The sequence below is a fragment of the Asterias rubens genome, chromosome 7 (genome assembly GCF_902459465.1).
Source record: "Asterias rubens chromosome 7, eAstRub1.3, whole genome shotgun sequence".
Taxonomy (NCBI): Eukaryota; Metazoa; Echinodermata; class Asteroidea; order Forcipulatida; family Asteriidae; genus Asterias; species Asterias rubens.
In genome coordinates, this window is record NC_047068.1 from 4422075 (window position 1) to 4444462 (window position 22388).

Genomic DNA, 22388 nt, shown 5'->3' on the forward strand with positions numbered 1-22388 from the left:
GAAACGTATTTAGTGTATGCGCACCAGTCTCAAAATCCAAGATGTCGTTTTTCGGGAGCAATCCGTTTGCAACGCCCGTCGGGCAAAGAATAGGTGAGTTTTACTCTAAATAGAAGGTTATTTATGGCGAAAAGTCATTGGGTTGAATCTTTAAGCATTCAAGTACCCACACCTGGAATTTTAACAAAATTTGACATTGTGCGACAATTTCTACTAACAATTTGTAAACAGGATTGAGGTGAATATTTTTGTGAAGGTTAAAAAAAAGTCACATTATTGTTAAACAACTATTAAGTTTGTGTTCATTTCTATTGTGATGTAAATATTTAATCTGACTCAACATTATTCCGTGAAGGCCACACCGACAAAGGCTGAAATTTCACGTCATATGCTCTTTCAACTTAACTTGAAACCTTAATTTTGATGTTGTTATAAATTCCCTTCCCTTCCCTTCCTCCATACCAGATCAGACTAAAATAAATTCAGCATTAGTTTTTAGTAAAATAGTACTAGTTGTAGGCCTACTGCCAGGTGCTACTCTATCTAAAAAAAGAAGAAGAAAAAAACACAGTCAACAATTGTTTTGCTTTGCTTTTCCTTAAAATTAAAATGTCTTCTCTAGCTACAGTAGTTGTAGTTTTGTGTTATAATAATAATAGTTGTTCTGTACAATGTAGGTAGCCGCGTACAACTTTCTTTAGTTAGTATTTGTATGATATGGATTAAACCAGGAATGGCGCTGAGAGTTAGTCAGCAGTGACTGCTTTTAGGGAATTTGTTATTATGCATGATAGGGGGCAGAAGGTGTACCATGCACAAGCACGTCATGCCCCTCCCCCTTATCCTTCGTACTACCGAGTCGTAGAAGTACATGTAGAACTCAACCATCCTGCATAAGGGGTGTTAACCAGCAGTGCATGTGCGCTATAATAATCCTATAATATGCGTGAACAGTGGGTATTTTATTGTAAGTGGCCGGGCTTCCGCGTAAACACCCCTTTAACAAATAGGTGTAGTCCAACTTGGTCGTGGCTCGGCAGTTCGGCAAGCGAGTAGGCTGGTGCCCGCGTGTACAGTACCGGTGACCAAAAATTATAAAGCGTGCAATGCAGCAGTGAGTGCCGAGCAGAAAATTGCTTTTTCTAAGATGTTTTTTAATTTAACTCTACAAAAAGGCAATACAAGCATCATGAATGTATATTGAGTGTGTGTGATAAGTTTTGGGTGTGTAGTACAAAGGAAGTTTTAGTTACGTATTGATGGCGAACGGTCGCAAAACTTTCATCTATCAACGCCGATTTTAAAAACGTATAGCTTTAAATATTAGACCCCCCTATTATAAGGCTTAAGGGGGAGCCTTATAGTTTCTAGAAGTACAGGTGGAGATGATACATGTAAAAGAAATAACCCACATGTAGTTTTATACATCTACTACTCTAGGACTTGGTACCCTCCCTTGCCCCTCAGTCTACATACAGACCTCAATTTGCAATAGTTAGTAATGTAGTTCACACTACATTATGTGATTTTTGTGCATCTATGGACAACGCTCCGAAAGGACAAGGACTAAGGAGCAAATTGCTAAAGCCAACTTTTTGAAGGCAATTAGAAGTTGAAATGGACAGGTCTCATTGTTGATGATTCTTTGTTTTTCTGTTTTTGTTTCTAGAGAAGGCCACCTCGGAGGGCCTGGCCTCCGAGGATTGGGGCCTCAACATGGAGATCTGTGACATCATCAATGAAACTGAGGAAGGGTAAGAAATGATGCAGTATTTTAATCATAGGCCTCAAAATAACCCATCACCCACAGCAATTGTGGATGCCTTGTGCTATTATTGTGGTGCCCTGTGTAAGGTTTCTGTACAAATTTACATTTTCCTCATAGAGGTTCCCCCTTACCAGAAGGAAACTGCTGTGTCCCTTCAAGAGTGAAGTTCAAGGCCTGCAATCATTGTTATTACTAAATTTATTCTGCCTTTTGTAATGTAATCTTATGAGTGGAAATCAATGTTTGCAAAATAGACTGTTATTAAAACCTTACATGAAAGTCATTGGACACTATTGGTAATTTCTAAAAATAATTATTAGCATAAAAAGTTACTTTGTAACAACTAATGGGGAGATGTTGATAGTATAAAACATAGTATAAAACATTGTGGGAAACGGCTCCCTCTGAAGTCCCTCTTTGGCAGTGTCATGGCCGAGCGGTTAAGAGCACCGGATTCAAGCACTGGTGTTTGATCAGCAGGGTGTGGGTTCGGATCCAGGTCGTGACACTTGCTACATAAAATTGGGGAGGTAGTGATTTCTGCTCTACCGGCCAGACTTCGAATTGATGATACCCTGTTTCAGCCCTAGGAGTACACATGGGCAATTCCACGGTGACTCGTGCTACAGTTTATGGTGTCCTTTTTCATACTCCAGGCTCCAGTTATTAAACAATATTTGATTTGAATCTTAATGTTTTGTATTTTGAAAGCCAACATCCAAGGCTAGGTCCTCATAGCAATTTGACGAGAACAAAATTAATTGTTGTATGCATGGGACAGCTCTGAATATCGGTAACTCGTGCTACGAGCAGAGGACATGCTAAAAAAAAATTACCCATTTTTATTTTGATCGTGTCCTAAAACAAAAACCAGTCAAGTCTAAATGATTATGTGATGAGTAACTACTACGCCTAAGTTTATTATGGTATACCTTAGAAAGATGTGCTCTTCTTAATTTCACATTGACATGCAAAAAACATGGTAACTCGTGCTACAATAACTCGTGCTACAGTTTGTCCGGCCATTAACGAAGTACTATTATTGCACAAAATGTAAAAGTTTCTTAAATAGAATTCCTCAGCAACTAGTAAAATGATCAAATAAATCTTTTTTAAGTAAAAATAAACAATTTATAACACAAAAACAGTGTATTTGTGAATATCGGTAACTCGTGCTACGAGCAGAGGACATGCTAAAAAATTACCCATTTTTATTTTGATCATGTCCTGAAACAAAAACCAATCAAGTCTAACTGATCATATATGATGAGTAAAGTTCTACTATGCCTAAGTTTATTATGGTATACCTTAGAAAGATGTGCTCTTCTTAATTTTACATTGACATGCAAAAAACATGGTAACTCGTGCTGCGGTAACTCGTGCTACAGTGTCCGGCCATTAACAACTTACTATTATTTCACAAAATGTCAAAGTTTCTTAAATAGCAGTCCTCAGCAACTTGTAAAATAATTTTGCCCAATTTGCACAACTTCACCGGGAAAGTGGTCTCCTTTTATAAGGCTTCATATTCAACCACAATATTTACAAACCATCGACCGTCACAAATGTCAGTGTTTAGGTCTTTAGTTGTTTGCCTGCCACTGCCTACCATAGACCCCAGACATTAATATTGCATTTATGCATATCATTATATGCAGAAGAGAGCTCTCTGTTGTTGCCAAGTAATACTTGGTAAAACTAACTGAATCCTCCTGCTGGTTTAGGGGAGAGTGAATTGTGGTAACTTGTGCTACATCGGTAACTCGTGCTACCGGTAACTCATGCTACAGTTTTTAACGGATCATTAAAATGTAGTAGATAATGCTTGACAGTTTAATTTCTTATAAATACTTGAGGCACCAATAGTAGAAGATAGATATTAATTGGCATCAATTAAAGTGTCACCATTTTGTAGTAAAATTAAAAAATGTGTGTTTCGTTAACTCGTGCTACACTATATCTAAAGTATCTGAAGGTAAGCGATGAAAATAAAAGTGGAGGGTGGTGGTTAAAATTTGATGAATATTTCTTGTACACTATATTTCATGGATATAAAATGTAATGACTTTTATTGAAAACTGCTTATTGCTGAAAACATTGGACCTATTTGAGAAAAGTCAAAGTTTTTAAAGTTTTCCCACTGAAAAATACACTTTCCAAACAAATGATTTTTTATAATCAAACTGTGAAGCAAATCCTAAAAAAAGTTTTGAAGTTGATCCTGGCATGTGTTTGGAATAATAAGAAAGTGTAAAGAAACATGTAGGCACAATTTTATTTTTTTGAGTCATGTCCACTTTGGCTTGGAAATGCCCACATGTACATGTAGGTGTCAACAGCCTCTGGAAAAAATAATTGTAACCTTGAAGTGGCCTTCAGGCCTTGTGTGTCAGGCAACTTGCATTCAAAAAAAAAAGTAATTACCAATAGTGTACTGTCCATTGTCTTTTTTTAAGTAAAAATGCTACTGAATACAATGTAGTTCAGGTTTTTTATACATTTTATTTGAATTAGTTGTCTCGGACAACCATAATACACAATGACCCTGACAGGACAACATATTAAGATCATACTTGTTAGGGGCCTAAACGTTTGTAATGAAACAGGAAGTGAATTCTGAAATTCTGACCAAAAGAACAAAACCATGCTGATGTAACATGTTAAACATGACCATGCAGTTTCAGTGTCTATCATGTCTCTTAACTGGGTTCCCCGGTGTATGTCTGCACCGTTCAGACCTGATGGGCAAGGGGCACTAAGGCATTTTCTCTTTGAGTGCACCTTTATGAGGTATTTCTAAATTTCTGTTGGAACATTCAAGGAGCACCAAGCCAATATGAAATAACAGTGTTGTTTTCGAATTCAGCTTCTGTTCAATATTTATGGTCATTATTCTACATTGTTAGGCGCAAGTCATACCTTATCGCAAATACTCGGTGTGCGCATGTTTGGAGTGGAATGAGGTGCATGTTGGTCTACATGTAGCTAGTGATCAAATTAACAGTTAGTGCTTGTGCAATGGGTGTATTGCGTAAAGGTCTACATGTACGAATGTTGTCCTGTCAGAGAAATTGTGTCAATCAGTGAGCAAGACAACATAATTCACATAAAACAATTTCCACAGACAACTGTTTTTCATTGTCCCAGTAATGGCAATAGTGCCTACAAGCCAACAAAAGATTGGTCTGTATGTACTACACAATGTTCGTCTACAGCCTTTAGCTATGCTTTACAATGGAACTATAAATCACTTAGTGTTACATGTACATGACTTATGTAGTTGGCTAGTGTTCTGTCTCTGTTCTGCGATTGTTTGTGCTGAGCAGTAGTAGCCTTGTGAAATTATTTTTGCTGGTTCTAATAAAAATAATTATTGGTTTAAAACAAATTTTTATGCAGGCCCAAAGATGCTGTCAAGGCCATCAAGAAGAGATTGATTGGGAACAAAAACTGGAAAGAAGTCATGTTTTCGCTCACGGTAAGTAATTTGGGGCCTATAGACCCTTATAGGGTGTCATATTTTATCGCTCACATTGCTGGAGTACTTACACGCCAGTCAAGCACATGTGATATTAGTGCGAGTGGTTTAGAGCATCAAATTCAAGTTCTGATGGTTGAGTCATTGGAGTGTGTGTTTGAATTGCAGTCTTGAGCAAGATTAATTGCTTCTCTTCACCCAGGGGTACAAAGGGGTAGTGTGAGGGTAAAAGTTTATAATGTGTATGAGAAAAGGCCTTTAGAGGGCCACAGCAGCCCAGAGTTGTATACTCCCCAGTGAGCTAAGAAACATTAAAGGAATGTTATAGGCCCAATGGTTAGGGCAAGAATGTAAAATGAATAGGCCCTACATAAGAATTAGTTTTATTGTTACGAAATGCAATAGGGCCTACTGGATGGCTTTACTCATAAATGGTGCATAGTGTGTTACTCACAAGCCTGAGGAAACCTAGGGTGCTTAGGGGTATAGCCCTACTCTTTACTCCTAAGTGTTTTGGGTTCTTTTACAAACATTGTACCAGAACTTGCGGTTACATATGTCCCATCAGAAGGATAATTCATGGTAAAGTACCACATTAAACGTCTCAATGCGCTTTACATTAGTGCCCTGGTCCTTGGGCTTATAACATTCCTTTAATCTTTCTCAGTTCCCTGGGGAGTTAACAACTAAATTAGTAGTTAGCCAGCTGCACTTCACATTATTCAATTAGATTTAAATGTATGTATGTGACTCGTTTCCTACATAGGTCTTGGAGACATGCGTCAAGAACTGCGGCCACCGTTTCCACATTCCCGTCTGCAAGCAAGAGTTCGTCAAGGAGCTAGTGAAGATCATCCAGCCCAACATGAACCCGCCCACGGTGGTCCAGGAGAAAATCCTAAGCATCATCCAGTCATGGGCAGATGCCTTCCGCAGCAAGCCGGACCTCCAGGGCGTGGTCAAGGTGTATGAGGAGCTCAAGCAGAAGGGGATCGAGTTCCCGGCGACAAATCTTGATGAGTTGTCACCTATTGTGACCCCTCAGAGGGTGAGTGGGTCATTGTTTACTCCATCCATCCCAAGGTGTCAAGGGCGAGTGGTTAAGTTCATCAAATTCAAGTTCTGGTGGTTAAGTCATCAGAGTGTTGGTTCGTATCCCTGTCTTGACACTTGTGTCATTGGGCACGATGCTTTGACGTATAGCAACTGTCTCTATAGTCTGAGGAATTCAAGTGGTACATGTATATTGTTACTATAAGCAAGTCATTGTACCAGACATTATTCAAATCTAACTCGGGAATGGCTTATTGAAAAACACAAGACCATCAGACTAGTCTGGTTATTGGCCCGGGACTCAAATCACTAGCCTCGGGCTAGCGGTCCAGTGTATATTTGTAGCCCTTGGAATGCCTTTTGTTCAAAGAACCTCTTGCACCCTGTTTACAGTAGTGTTTTCTTATCTATTATCCAGGGAACACCTGAAGTTGACCCTGCAGTCAGACGCCAATCTCCAACTAGACAGGTAAGTCCGTTCATAAGTGTCTAAACGAGCTTTAAAGGCACTGGACAGGTTTGGTAATTGTCAAAGACCAGTACTCTCACTTGGTGTATTTCAACATAATGCATAACATAATAAGCCTGTGAAAATTTAAGCTCCATTGATCATCTTTGTTGCAAGAAAATAATGAAAGAAAAACACCTTTGTTGCACAACTTGTGTGCTTTCAGGTGCATAATGAAGCCTTTTATTATTAGATTGAGAAATTACCTTTTTTTTCATAAGCTACCTTACTTTACAGGGAGTCGTTTGTCACAATGTATGAACACTTGTTCATTGCTTAATTACCATGCAAGTTTGTATGCTAACATTTATTTTAAGTAATTACCTATTGTGTCCATTGCCTTCAATACCATATTTATCTCACAATGAAGACTGGCAATGGCTTCAATAAGGAAATCCAATATTTGTGAGGAAACAGAACAAAACAGACAGGCATGACATACTGGCAAGATTGTGTTCTGATTATGTTATTGATTGCTTTTGTACAGCCCTCTCAACCGCAGATGCAGCCGCAGATGCAACAGCAGCAGATGCAGCCGCAGATGCAACAGCAGCAGATGCCGCAGATGCAGATGCAGATGCAACCGCAGATGCAGCCCCAGATGCAGGGGATGCACCCACAGATGCAACAGCAGTTTACGACCCCCTTTCCTCAACAGCCACCACTCAACACTGGGCCCATCGCTGCACCAATGAACATGCAGGCTCCCCCTACGGCAGCCCCAGTTGGTCTGACCCCAGAGCAGCTTGCCAAACTCAAACGGGACCTTGAGGTCGTCCTGGGTAATGTCAAGGTCATGTCTGAGATGTTGACTGAGATGGTGCCTGGCCAAGAAGAATCTGGTGACCTGCAGCTTCTCCTGGTAAGCAGACTCCTCAAATTTTTGTTAATATACTTCGCAGAGGCAAATGAGACGATAGACCCTTCCTATGAAATATGTAAAAAGCACATGTCCGTGCGCACTTACACTTTGGTTGGCAAAATGGAGGAACATTAAGCATGTGGATGATGGCGTGACGCAGACATGTTTATGCGTCTGCTTAGTGCACATCTCTATTAATGGCGTTTGCCAACCAATAGGGTCAGTTTTAATTCTTTAGGTATACAATTTTGTCATTGCGGTGCCCTTCTAATAATAAAAGTAGCTCGACCTTATAATACTTGAATTGTGTGTGTTTCAACCTTGAGTTGTGGTAATACTTGTATTAACTGTTTTTTCTCTGTGGTTTTATTTTATAGTGGCATGCATTTTAATGGTTTTCTTTTTAATTGTTCGGCGCCAGGAGCATGTTTCATGGATGGGCCCTATATAAATTGCCATTATTATTTATTATTATTTGTGTCTCAACTTTAACTGAGAATATTTGTTCCTTAGCTTTGAATTGTTTGAACATTTGTGTCTCAACGTTGCGTTATATGAAGATTTATGCCTCACCTGTGATTTGTTTTAACACGTTTCATTCACATGTTTCCTCAGGACGTGAACAAAACTTGCCGAGCTATGCAGGGAAGAGTGGTTGAACTTATTAGCTCCATCAGCAATGAAGAAGTCACAGGTATGTCATAAATTCTCATTCTTGAATTTTCCCTTTGTTATCTTTAAGTGTTTTAAAGGCAACCATTCGATTGGTTTAATCGTATATAAATGTAGTTGTATACAATAAACGTGTGATTATTTAGACAGTGGTTGTATTTTTCAGATTTTGAATATGTCCATGCAGGTAGAATAATCCCTGTTAGGAATACACAATCTGACTCAGATTTAAATTTGGGGCAGAAAAACTGATACCATTTTACAAAACCACATTCCTTTTAAGTGAAATGTTTTTCAAAATGCTTTATACTACCGGAAGCTGCTGCTTCTAACCAATAATGTGTTGACATTAATTTTATGCGTGATTACCAAACAGATACCTTCCCTTAAACTTCCCTTTGAGCTATGGCAGGATTCTTTGTTGTATAAATGGTGGGCAATTGACACTGCTAATTAAGTCAAAGATTTATTGAACAAAAATGTTGGAAATTTTCTCACTCAGGTGAACTTCTGAGGGTCAATGATGATCTGAACAATGTATTTGTTCGCTTTGATCGCTTTGAGCGCTACAGACAGAGCCAGGCCAACCCACAACCCCAGATGGGAGTCACTCAGATGCCGCAACCAACACCAGCACCACAACCTGTAAGCTTGACTTTTTTCATATTTTATCCTGGCTTAAACACTCATACTTCTAAACATAATATTCTTTTTGCCCTTGGGAAAAATTAGGAAAATGTGATTAAATAGCCTGAATTGAAAAATCTGTTAAAGGGACATGTTGCCTTGGATTAGGCTTTTGTCTATGAAAAGCATTTGAAATCATTTGGTATGAAATGCATGAGGTTAAAAAGATGTTTTAAAAGTAGAATATAACAATGCACACAATTAAGCATATGAAATTATTCATCTTCCACCTCTAGGATCCCGGTGTGGCGGTTTCAACATTTCCGCTGTGTTCAGTTTTCCGAATGACCAAATACGGTAGCATTACGTCATGCGATGCCTGCGCACAGCAAGCGAAAGTAGTCCATTTTTAGTGCTGTATTGAGTCATCCGTTACCCTCCGGTAGCTGCATGTGGCGGCGTCCACGAGTCGAGTACAACTAGCGGCAAACGCGTGGATCGTATGAGTTGTTTTTTATGCAAGCAGAGTGTGACCTACCTAAAGTTGTACCCATGAATACATGTAAAGATGGGGCAAGAGATTATGTGACTACACAGGAAAGAATCGTAATATAAACAATTTGGGGGTCACTGCTGAGAGAACTACAGTACTCGCCAGGGTAATACTCGCGGCGGTACTCCTAGAACTATTTCAGTTTCGTCCGGGGTACTCCTAGAACTATTTCGGTTTCGTCCGGCTATCGTCTCCCGTAACGGGAGACGATAGCCGGACGAAACCGAAATAGTTCTAGGAGTATCGCGGCGGTATCTGACAGGTCACCCGGAAAACTGAACACACCGGAAAGCTAAAACCGTTCGAACAACGTGCTGATATGTCCGACTACGTCACCCGAAAAACTGAACACGGTGGAAGACTGAAACCGCCACACCAGTTCGAATCACACTGGGGGCACTATGTGGATTGGGTTTTCAGTCCTTAATTGACGGCATACGTGTAGGTTTCCCTGGAATAGTTCTCTGGGGATTTCCTCCCACATTTAAGACTAAAGTTTCCTTCCTTGTCTTTGTTCATTCCGTTCTTGGCTGGTACAGTGATTGAGTTCGCTTAATTCTGAGAGTCCTTGGCTTCATAACCAGATGAAATGAAATTAGTTACCTGTTCGTGTGGTCATTTAGCCTCGAGAGTGACTCTGCTAGGGACGAAACGTCAGGCCATTAACTATTTTTTGCATAAATGAAATGAAAGCCATTTTTCAGGAATTGTCACATTTGTCCAATCTCATCCCTGTTTAATGCTGATGGTTTGTTTTTCTCTTTAACAAGAATGCTCCATTATACTGTGAACAATACCCTGCTGTATATCCAGGTATGGTGATGAGATTACAGGCCTGTATGCTTCGTTATTGAAAGGGCAAGGGCACCAAGGCATTTTCTTCTTGGTTAAGGGCACCCATGAGAAAATTTCTACTATAGCAAGGCAATGACCAGGGGGCATCGAGGCAATCGCCTTTGTTGCCTCCCTGAAGTACAGGCCTGAGATTAACACCTACATGAATGTATGATGAGAGTCATAGTTAAAGCACAGACATAAACGTTCCTCAATTATCAATCAAACTTTTAGACGTTTTGTAATTTGCTTTTATCACGCATTGTCAAATTTTATTTTGGTCTTGATGGGTTCTTTGAAACTCCAGACCTGCTCACTGCTTTTTAAAAATGCCCCTTGGTTTGGAGAGTTTTCTTGAGCGCTTGTTCAAAAGCTTGAATGTCAAAGGTCACCTGTAGCCTACGGTAGTGAAGTTTGCTATTCATTTCTACACTCGTGGTTCATACTATTGTTTGAACTACACTAATGTTTAAACCACATGCATATATTGTTTGTAAGTTGTCAAATGATCAGCGTCCTTTTGACCCCCTTGGCGAGGGCGTCCTACTAAATTGACTTTATGTATGTGCACTTGGAGTTTGAAGACTGATGACGTCAAACTTAATTAATCGCGATTATATCGAATATCGCGATATATTGTCAGCGATATATCGTGAATAAAATAAATCGATATCGCCCAAGCTTTATTAGTATGCATGTATTGAAGAGTTTGCGGTAACACCATGTAATAACAATCTCAAAATGAGTTGGGGTGGTTCTGAAAAGAACCGTATGCATGTAGATACAATGGGATACAAACAAACTTAAAGTTTAGCCTTGAATTTTGACCTTGACCTTTGACCTTCATGATTGCGCAGGGACTCAATTGGTGTGTTTTATTAGCTTCCCCAAGTGTACCGGGGGTATATATATACATACATGTGCGCGTGGTAGTCGCCAGAGACCCTCTGGTGAGCTGGGTTTGTAGTGTCTGAAACTGGGGCAGACTGGAGTATTGCGTAATGGCTAATCGAACTCCTGTTAGCTAATCAAACGCACCCTTTATGTACTCATACCGCACTGGTGCCGTTATCATTTACTCGGTTCACCCTTTTGTTTTTGGAATTCATTTCCCCCAGAATGGTGTCAGCAGTGTTCCTCCGCCCTACCCCGCAAACTCCGCCCCTCCACCCCTCTCTGCAGCCCAGCCCACCCTGATTGACTTTGGTGCCGATGAGCCTCCTGTACCCAATGCTTATGCTCAACCTGCCCCAGTCACATCATCTGGGGACATGTCACAGCAATTTTCTAATCTCGGTGAGGGCTGTTTGGTTTTGTTCTTATTTTTTTGAAATTTTGGTTCAATAAGCCATTTGCATGTTAGATTTGAGTATTGTCTGGTACAATGCATGCTTGACTATTGAGACAATTGCTGTGTTACATGATTAAGGGCAAGCTTTTGCGTAGACTTTATGTAAGAGATGATGAACACCCATACACAATTCTGAATGGATGTGTCACAGGGTTTGCTCATCTGAAGGTTACTATGCAAAGGCTTGCCCCGAACCATTTGACATAGCAACTGTCATTTGACATTACAACTGTACATGCAGGTATAATACCGTATTGGTAAGGACATGAAGGATAGAAAACATCTTGTTTGGTTTTAGTCTGAAAGCTAAGGCCTGGTTCGCACTTCATGCAAATGCAAAACGAATTTTGACATCACAAATTCGCTAGGAATAATTCGCATCAGTTGACTTGTACTCAACTCCTGCAAATCATTCGCTGCGAAAACAGGGCTGTGACGTCAAAATTTGCTTCGCAATCGCAGGAAGTATGAACCGAGCTTTACTGACTATGAAGTTCATACTAGGAAAATTTTGCTGTGAAATGTTTTGCTCTGAAATGAAGTCATATTTGAGAAACTATACCTGAAAGGATAAAGTTGTTTACACGCTAAGAATTGTGCATATTTCTGCACTATTTACTCCTGACTCACACACCTGATTAAGCCCAAATTTTCATAGTTTTTCAAGTATATGGTTGATCACATGAAACATGAACACTGTTCGTGACTTGACTAAGCTCTAGCGATCATGTATAAAACCTTAAAATTGTCTTGAAGAATTCTATAAAACTTACTCTTACCTAGAATAGATGGTGTAGACCTTGTGCAAATTTGATTTTAATGTGTGCATCAGTACTGGTGTGCATGATTCTGTTTTGATTTATTTTTTGTCAACTTGTGAAATAGTGAAATAATATACTTGTGTAAACATGGTCTTTCATGTAAGCATTTTTTGAAGCTTTGTGTGTTGTGGATGAACAGGAAGAGACTATAAACAAATAGTAAACTTGCGGGAACAACCATGTGTAAGGTTTCCTGAAGACGAGCAGAGTATACTGTTTGAATCATTGAGACCAAACCGGCTCTCTTCAGAGCCAAAACTCCCTCAAAAGAGATTTACACATGGTTATACCCACAATTTTACTTATTATTTATAGTTTCTTCCTAAGGTATTTCATGTGTTATGAAATTACCTGAAATCTAATTTGGTTGTGACTTTTTAAATTTCTCCTGCTGCTAACCAGACTTAGCTGGTGGGAATGTGAGTCAAACGTTAAATCAGATCAACTCGACGCCAGCGGTGCCCTCTGATGAGTTTGATATGTTTGCACAGAGTAGACAGACTACCTACACAGACAGCAGGAAAAGGTTAGTACACTAAGTATGTGGGTCAGGGTTCATATTTGGGGTGTAAGCTGGAACTTGCTCCCTACCGGAACACTTCATCTGTATAGCAGTTTGAAGGCATTGGACACTATAGGTAATTACTCAAAATAGTTGTTAGGATAAAAACTTACTTTGTGACCAGAAATGGAGAGCTACTGATAGTATAAAACATTCTGAGAAACAACTCCCTTTAAAGGAACTTTATTATTGAGAAATTGAGGTATTTTTCCACTCAATCATTTGAATCTGAGAAAGACTTCAGGCCTGAAGCCTTTTTTAGGACTCTGAAAGCACACAAATTTGTGCAACAAGGGTGCTTTTTCTTTCACTATTCTCTTGCAACTTCAATTACCAGTTGAGTCAAAATTTTCACAGATTTGTTATTTTATGCATATGTTGGGATACACCAAGTGAGAGTTCTGGTCTTTGACAATTACCAAAGGTGTCCAGTGCCTTTAAGACCTTTTCTTCATTAACTGCTCTCATCCACATCCTTGAGAAACAAATTGTAAATCAGTCATTGTTACTATCTCTTACATGATGATCTACATCCCTACTTCAGTGGCAGTACGTATCAAGACATTTTGAATTTGGACCAATCAGGAGTCACGATGGGGAATCTGGTCAATGCAAGAGCCAATCCGTTTTCAGCTGCCCCAGTGGCCCAACCAACTCAGGTGAGTTTCAGCAAATTTCATTCCATTGACAATGTGCCGTGTGAGGGCATTTTCAAACATATTTGTATCACTTCCAAGGTTATCATTCATTCATACCCAAAACAATTATTAAAGACTGGAAGACATTATCACCACAGATATCATATCCATTATGGACAATAAAACCTTTAAAGGAGCTGTTACAACTTACCTCTAAACCAACAAAGAGACAGAACGCCGATTAAAACTGTCTAGGACAAATTGCGTATACACCCTAAAGTGATAAAGATACTATTTAGAGCGCCCTCACTCGGTAAAAAGTACGGCGCACTTGGTACAGTTTTTGATCTCCTCATCATCGTTGCACATTGCATGTCACACTCAGGAGGATTAAGCAAATTCCAAGTGTTTTAAATTGTTTTGGGCCCAATTTCATATAGCCAGTAGGCACAAAAAACTGCCTAGCATGGAAAATCTTGCTAAGCAGAAAAAGGTTTACCAGCCAACATTCCATTAAAGTTAATATTGTTGCGACTGGTGCCCATTTGTGAATCATTATTTTCTGCTAAACAGCTTTATGAAATTGGGCCCTGATGTGTTCATTTTTGAATCACTCACGTACCAAAATAAAGTCACTTTCAAAGAAGTTTACCTGATATGCAGGCTCCTTATTTTCATTATTCATTTTATAATTGTTTTAATTTTGAGTTATCATTTGCAATATACATTTACTTGTCACATCCCCACGAAAGGAATATGGCTTGATTGTGAATGTTCATTCATTTTTCTGTTGTTTTATTTGGTATCGTTTTTAAAATGACGTTCTCATTCATCATGTCTGATACTTGTTCATGCTCGTATCAGGAGACTGATCCTGATGCATTAACTGAAGAGGTAAGCATGGACTGTCTGTGGTTTGCTGCAAAAACCGCAAACTTATCCCAGGATTTTTTATCCTTTGAAAATCTATTTACTGACAATTGTGGCTGTTTAATCCTGCATTTAGATGCTTTGAAAATATATAAACATGCTGTTTGTACTAAATCAAAGAAGTGTTGGACCGGCTTGAACACATAGTTTCGGTAAAAGGGTGTCCAAATCTGCTGGAAATTTAAAAGCTGTGTGTCCAATTTTTATACTTATTACAATACATTTACATGTAAATGACAGATAACACAGGGTGTCCAAATTTAAAACATGGTATCCAAAAGACACCCAAACACCCCTCTGCCTAACACTGTGCTTAAGCATGCTTTTGGTTTGCTGTCTGGTTTTGAATCCTCTTTACTTCAGTTTACATTTCCCATGAAAACCTTGTTTCTTCTGCAAACTCAGGTCTCTAAAGCTCTGTTCAAACTTCCTGTGAAAGTTTGGTGCGAAGCAAATAGTTTGCGTCACAGTTGGACAAAATATGTATACGAATTATTGCATCAACAAAAGTATGAACTTGGCTTAACAGGAGATCCTTTAAATGCTGAGCATGCAGCCAGCCTACGGCTTCTCACCCTAAACCCCGCCACACCCCCGGCCTTAGCATTATCAAATTCTGACCACCCATCTCCTAAAATTTTAAGTGTCTTTTCTAGCATGCGCATGTAGGGGAAAACTGAGTGCTTAACCAGTGCTCAATAACAGATTCAGCCTAGCATTTTGAAAATACACTGCAGTAACATAACACATTCACTTTGTACTTGTTTTCCCATCAACAGTTCACCATAAAAACCTTACTTCAAACTGTGTTGGTGTGTTGCATGTGCTTGTATTGGACCAGCATCAATGAGTTGTTTGAATGTTTACTTAATAATTAGTGGTGTTCAGTTTTGGTGTTGTATTTATGTGCATAGGTAGTTTCTACCTGCTTTGCTGTGTTAGACTAAATACTTTACTTTGATCTTGGTATTAGTTAATGATGAACTGAGTGTACATATACATGTAAGGTGGGGGTTTTACCAATGCCCTGAGTCCTTTCTTTGTTTTTTCCAGGCTGTTAATCAACTTTGCATGTTCAAAGTCAGGTTCAGGTTTACTTTACTAATAATAATCATCATAATAATAATAATAATATTACAGCATTTTAAGGCACTGGTCAAGAACAAGAAGAAAGTTTCATTCACTATCTTTATAGGCTAATCTGAAGTAATGGGTTTTGAGAGACTGTTGGAATCATGAGATGTCATGTGTGTCCTTGAGATGTTAAGGCAGAGAGTTCCACAGGCGGGGTGAAATGCTACTAAAGGCCTTCTAGTTCATACTTTTTGTAAAACCCTAGTGCAAAGCTAATTTGGCGCCACAGCTCTGTTTTGCTGCGCATGTTTTGCAGCAGTTCAGCACAGTTGAATTGTTCTGAAATGTAAATCTGTGACCTCACAATTCACTTTTCATCTGAAGGAAGCATGAACTGGGTTTAAGGCGGTTAAGTACAAGGCAAAACTTAATAGTATGGGGGAGGTTAGAATCTTGCATGATGGGGGTAGGCATACAAACATAACCAACAGACAAAAGTTTACTTAACACCTTATTAGAGTTTCACAAAACCTGTCAATAGAATATAAATAGCAGTACTTGATTACTAAGTAGTTTTTATAATAATAATAATGGTATAAATATTTATATTGCGCTTTTTACAAATTTGATACAAAGTGCTAAACAAACAAAATGAAAGCAGAGTCTGTGTGACTCAAATGCATGGATAATCAAATGCCGCTTGGTGGTAAGTTCGAATATAATTTGGGAAACTGCTTTTTTGTTTACAGGGATTGCCGCCTGGTGTTGATGTGGATGAGATGGAGAAGTGGCTGAATGCAACAGATCTGGTAAGAAATATATTCTAGAAAATTTGATTAATATATATTTGGTATGCGATAACACAATGTGTGTATCTACTTGCCAGGTAGAGTTTGTTCTTAGCTAAGAGAACTGTCTTTTTTTATTCTACTACCGCGGAGTAGATTTATCGGATGTTCAGTTCGGAATTCTCAGTTCTGAAAAGAACCGTTTGAGGCAGAAGGTATAGACAAATTGGCTGGGACTACTACTTTAGCCTAGATACATGTAGGATCGTAATTAACTGCACTAGCACGGAGACAGTTCTTGAATTGGTCTCAACGGTAAAATATCAATTGATTACCAACCATAAATGCAAAAAATAGTTAATTGCCTGACGTTTTGACCCTCGCAGTGCCTTTGGGAAAGACTTTGCTTCAATGTACATGTAGGGTCGAAAAGACAGGCCGTTAACTGTTTTTTTGCAAGAAATATTTTCAGTCGTGTTTCTTGGGGGGAAATGAAGAAAGGGTACTAGAAAAACAATAGCCGACCTACCAATAAGCCATTTGCATGTTAGATTTGAATATTGTCTGGTACAATGACATGCTTGATCACAAGTTACCACTTATAATTGAATTTCTCAGACTATCGAGACAATGGTGGCCAAATACAAGCTTAAGTGAGACCTTTTACATTTTTGTTATAACTAGTATGTTTTATTTTTTATTTACAGGATAAAGAAAATGATGGTCTTGCAGCTCAGAATACCAATGCCCAACCTGATGGAGGGATAACAAGTTCAGGTAAATTTGTAATCAAAACGGAAGCTGGCAAAACAGCCCTTTGTGCAGATGTTCAATGTGACAGTATTTCAACGATACTGTCTTCAGATGAAAGTTTGACTTGCGATTATCAGTATCGCCTAATCTTACTTAGATCTAAGTCTGGGCGACTAGTTAAATTTACTACTCGACTTCGACACTAGGCAATATAATATAATTCAAGATTTTAAAAGGATTTGTCACTGACGTCTGATTGTGTTTCATAAGTAAATTATGTTGATTAGTCATGAGCTACACAATGAGGGACTTTCAGGACGCTAGACGGCAGCAGACTTAACAGGTAAATCAACTGTTCTTGGTAATGTGTGCATCCTCAGAACTAACAAGTTCAGGTAAATTTGTAATCAAAATGAAAGCTTGCAAAAACAGCCCTTTGTGCAGATGTTCAATGTGCTGAACGTGGTAAATCAATTGTTCTTGGTAATGTGCGCATCCTCAGAACTATGTATACACTGGAAATTTTACTGGTAAGTCTGCTGCCACCTAGTATTTGAAAGTCTCCCATTGGTTCACCAACAGTCAGGACGATTGATGATTGCACAAGCAATGCCGCGCAACACCCCTTTTACAGAACGGTTTAGTCCAACTCGGTTGTGGCTCAGCAGTTCGGCAAGCGAGTAGGCTGGTGCCCGCATGTACAGCGCTTGGTGACCAAAAAATAAAGAGTTGAGCATATTAAGAAGTCAAAAACCGTGCGATGCGACAGAAAAACAACAAAGAGTACCGAGCAGAAAAATGCATTTTTTGAAGATGTTTTTTAATTTAACTCAACAAAAAGGCAATACAAGCATCAGGAATGTACATGTATAGTGGGTGTGCTGGATAAGTTTTGGTTGTGTAGTACAAAGGAAACTTCAGTTATTGATGGCGAACTGTCGTAAAACTTTCATCTTTCTAAGGAAATGCCTCAACCATCATGGGAAGAAAAAAGACATGTTTACTATGTGTTTTTTTCTCCTAGGATGGTTTATGCATTTCCTCAAGCATTATTTTTTTCGAATAATAAAAGATAGGTGAACTGTGTTTTTCCTTTTAAGATGGTTTGGGTATTTCCTTAACCATCATGGTTATTGACTGTGTTTCTCCTCCTAGGATTTGTTAGGCTTTTTCTCAACTTTCCTAAGTCTGTTTATTGTTTACCCCCATTGAAGGATAGGTTAGGCAACAATAAGTGTTGCAGAACTGACATTAATTTAAACCCTGGAAAAAAAAAGTTAAATAAGGAGGATTCCTTTTTAGAGAAATGTCTGAAAACTACAAGTTTTTATTGAGTCAAGAATATTTGTATTATTTATGTGCCTTTTTAAATTTGACAATTTGAGACAGATCGTGTGTCAGTCTCTTGATGAAAATGTCCTCCTTAAGCTCTCAGGCACATGTGAGCCATCAGCCATGGGAAATTATAGTGGTGCTATCTTGTAGGATTTTTATTTTTGTCACATCATGTTTTGCAACACATCGTAGGTGCTGCAGTTTTTTAGAAAACAAAAACAGTTTCACCCAAATAATTTATGTCACAGTGAGACAAAAATTATTTTAGCATGTACATGTACAACACATTCACGCAAATCTCCTGAAAACATTGCTCTGTGATTTTCACCTTTTTCTTGACAACTACTTAACTGAAACTTCCACATAACTTATCACATACTGTACATCTTTTTTCACCTTTTTTTTATCCCGGGAGATAAATAACGATTTACCAAGAAGTTGAATAACGGTAGTCGCGACCCGACTGAGCAATCAATAGTCCTGACTTTGACACGTAGCACTATTTGCCTGCGCTTACTAAGAACGCAGCTAGATAGTTTTTCAGTGCACCATTTGTGATCCTTCAAATGGCAATTGTTTTGATGTTTAACATTTAAGTCAACTTTTTATTATTCTTAAATCTGTTGCATTTTATGTTAAACTTTGTTCTTTGAATGTTGTTTTAACCTGATAAATTAACAGATGAATTCAATGGAATAATAATAATAATGATTTTTGCTTGTATTTTACTCAAAGAAAACATTGTTTAAAACTTCTGAGTGGTTTTAACTGAAAAGCAAAAAAAATACATTTTTAAGTTTTCTGTTCATTCATTCCAATAACTCTAGAGATTTGATGACATCCTTTATACTAAAAAAGCTATCTGTGTTTATTTCCTGTATTTGCAGAATTTGACCAATTTCTTGAGACCCGAGCCAAAGCAGCTGATACCCTCCCTCCACCCAATCACAACAACACATCTCGCCAGACGAAAATGGAGGAGACCGATAACACCATGTTTGCCTTATAGGGATCACTTGAAGTTGGATCTAACCATTCAGAAAGAGGGTAGTGTTTTTTTATTGTTTGGTTTTGAAGGGTGATAGACGTTGGACAAAAATAGAATGTACATAATGAAAATGTGCATTGATGTAAAAGAAATTATGTGTACATATTTAAACAAAATGAATAAGTAATTCTCTGTTTTAAAAGACATCATGCAGTTGTAAAATTGTTTAACAATTATATTTGCCCTGCATGAATGGATAAAACAAAACTAAAGTCTTTGTATTTAGTGTTGTAATATACTAATTAGTTAAAATGATATATGAGGGAAAAACCTAGAAAGAAAAAATTCTAAAATCTCAGCAGGCTTGTAAAAACTGTTTAATTTTTCTAACTTGCAAAAATTATGGACTGCATTTCTTTTCCGTTTAAATCTTGAAAGCCGTGGTCCACCCTGGTTGTTGTGTACACTGTGTAAACATTTTCATTAGGTTGAAGATCTACTGTTAAAATCTTTGAGACATACATGTACTCGGATAGCTTCTAAGATGAAAAAGTTAGCTAAGCACAGATGAGATGTATTCTGAAGCAGAAATAGGAGTTTCCAGGAGGGGGGAAAATCAGCCCCAAAAAACAAGGTTGTTTGGGTTTGAACAAAGTAAAATTTACTGGAGTGGAACTTGAACCAACAACCTCCAGATTAATGACCCTTGTGGTTTCTTTACTTGATAGTGAACTAGCAGACAATGTCTCATGATTCAAAGCTTAGAATGAATTGGCCGGTTACATTCTTATTTATGTAGAATGTATTGATCATATGAAAGACACATGCCTTAACTGGGGACTTCTCTGAAGTAGGGAATGGTGTTAAAAGTGGAGAAAACTAAAACAGCAGACAAATGAAGCATTACACAAACTTGCAAACAGATTAAAGTCTTTGTGGTGAATATTTTTTTTAGCAAACTAGACGTTGGTGTTCATAATGCCATAGTTAATAGCAACATTTTAATGTTAGGTAAACTCCTCCTTGAACAACAGGAGGAGACCGATAATAACCATGGCAGTGAGACAGGGTGTAGCGTCTTAATTGGTATTTTTTCAGAAAATGTGTACCAAAATGTTATCAAAGAAATTGTTTTCAAGGTATTTTGTTCCATCAAATCAAAAGTTTTATGTACATTGTTTTTGGAGCCTGCTGGTCGCCATGGCTGTTTACATGATAAATGCAATTCGAAGTTTGTCATTTTTATTTTCATTTTATTCGCGAGTGATTTACACAGAAATGCTTCTGTTGATTTAAGTCAATTGTAAACAGATTTTACACACAAAATTTGTTTTCTTTATTATTTGCGATGCACAACAAGAGTGTTCTCTTAAAATAAAAGTATTGAAAATATTTGTAATGACACTTAATTTCAAATATTTATATTTAGAATTCATAATTTCAGAACACATTGCATGATCTCAAATATATTTTGAAACATTTTATTAGATAGTCCAAAAAGAATGGTTATAAAAATTACATTTATTGTATGTTATATTATAAAATATTTTTTTTTATATAATTGTTTGACTTTAGGAACAAGGTATAAATTCTCATTTTTCACAACTCAAATTTTCTCAGTTATCTGTGTTTTTTTAATGCTATATTTTTGCAGAGATTAACTATTTTGACAAGTAGTCTTGACAAAGGAACGAGTGACAGCATTAATTTACTAAATTGACATAAATATATCATTGACAATAGGAACTTATTCAAAGACCCGGGTCCATTCTTATGGCTCTGATCCATGCTTACCTACCACATCATTATGCATTAACAGCCCTCTCAAAAAACAACAACATGGTATACTATGTAAGTTAAGCACTAAATTCTGCAGTTATAAAGCTGTTTTCCAGTGAGCCAAATAATGTGCTTCCTGTAGCATAAAAATGTAAGCAAAAGTGTATCTCACAAATGATTGTGAATATTTGAAACTGTAGCGCGTGTATTATCTGCCTACAGAAACAGCAGGTAAGTTGGCATGCCTTTTGCTTTGCCTACAGTTAGCAGTGTTAATTAAATTCGGATCATTACCACTTCATAAGCAGAAAATGTCTGCTTACATGCTTTATGGCAAAAGCAGAAAATGTCTACTTACATGCTGTATGATGCAATTTAGCCCTGAAACTGGGCATTTGCTATGATTATAAATGGTGACTCTTAAGAATTGAACTTGTTCCGATCATATACAAATTTATTAACTGATCGCTTGTCTCTATAAATGGAATTATAGTTGTGTGTTGGGTCTTGCCGAATCCATGCTTTTCAAATGAAGGTATGCCCCAACATAGATCTAGGCCTGTTTGTGACAGTATTAGCTAATGTTGGGACAGACCAAGTTATAGTTAGGCGAGGCCTAAGTTGGACTGTTATGGCCGAGTCACACTGCAACGAAAACGATCACGAAGCAATGAGAACACATGCTATTGGTTGAACAAGCATGTGCGTATTCTGGGTGGAGCATTTCATTTTAATTCTAACAATTCTTATATACATGTAGCCTATTTCACAATACCTGTATCAATGCGCTTTACATTAGTGCCCTGGTCATAGGGCCAATAACATACCTTTTCAATGTTTCTCAGCTCCCTTGGGAGTATACAACCTGGGCAACAGTTTATATCGCTCCAAAGGCTTTTTCATTCACAATATCAACCTCTACACTCGCAGGTACCCATTTGTACCACCGGGTGAAGAGAAGCAGTTATAGTAAAGTATCTTGCTCAAGGACACAAGTGTCACGACCGGGATTCG

General features: G+C 38.1%; 1 protein-coding gene across 1 annotated transcript; it reads left to right on the forward strand.

Annotated features, from left to right (window-relative positions):
• The first annotated feature begins 34 nt into the window (after positions 1–34).
• On the forward strand, positions 35–21427 carry LOC117292213 (TOM1-like protein 2). The gene is made up of 15 exons (XM_033774177.1): positions 35–93; positions 1670–1754; positions 5168–5246; positions 6013–6294; positions 6718–6768; positions 7295–7669; positions 8285–8363; positions 8844–8986; positions 11474–11651; positions 12930–13053; positions 13634–13748; positions 14592–14621; positions 16481–16540; positions 17227–17296; positions 19495–21427. The coding sequence occupies exons 1-15, from the start codon at positions 42–44 to the stop codon at positions 19614–19616; spliced, it is 1845 nt and encodes a 614-aa protein (XP_033630068.1). The 5' UTR covers positions 35–41; the 3' UTR covers positions 19617–21427.
• Positions 21428–22388: the final 961 nt, after the last annotated feature.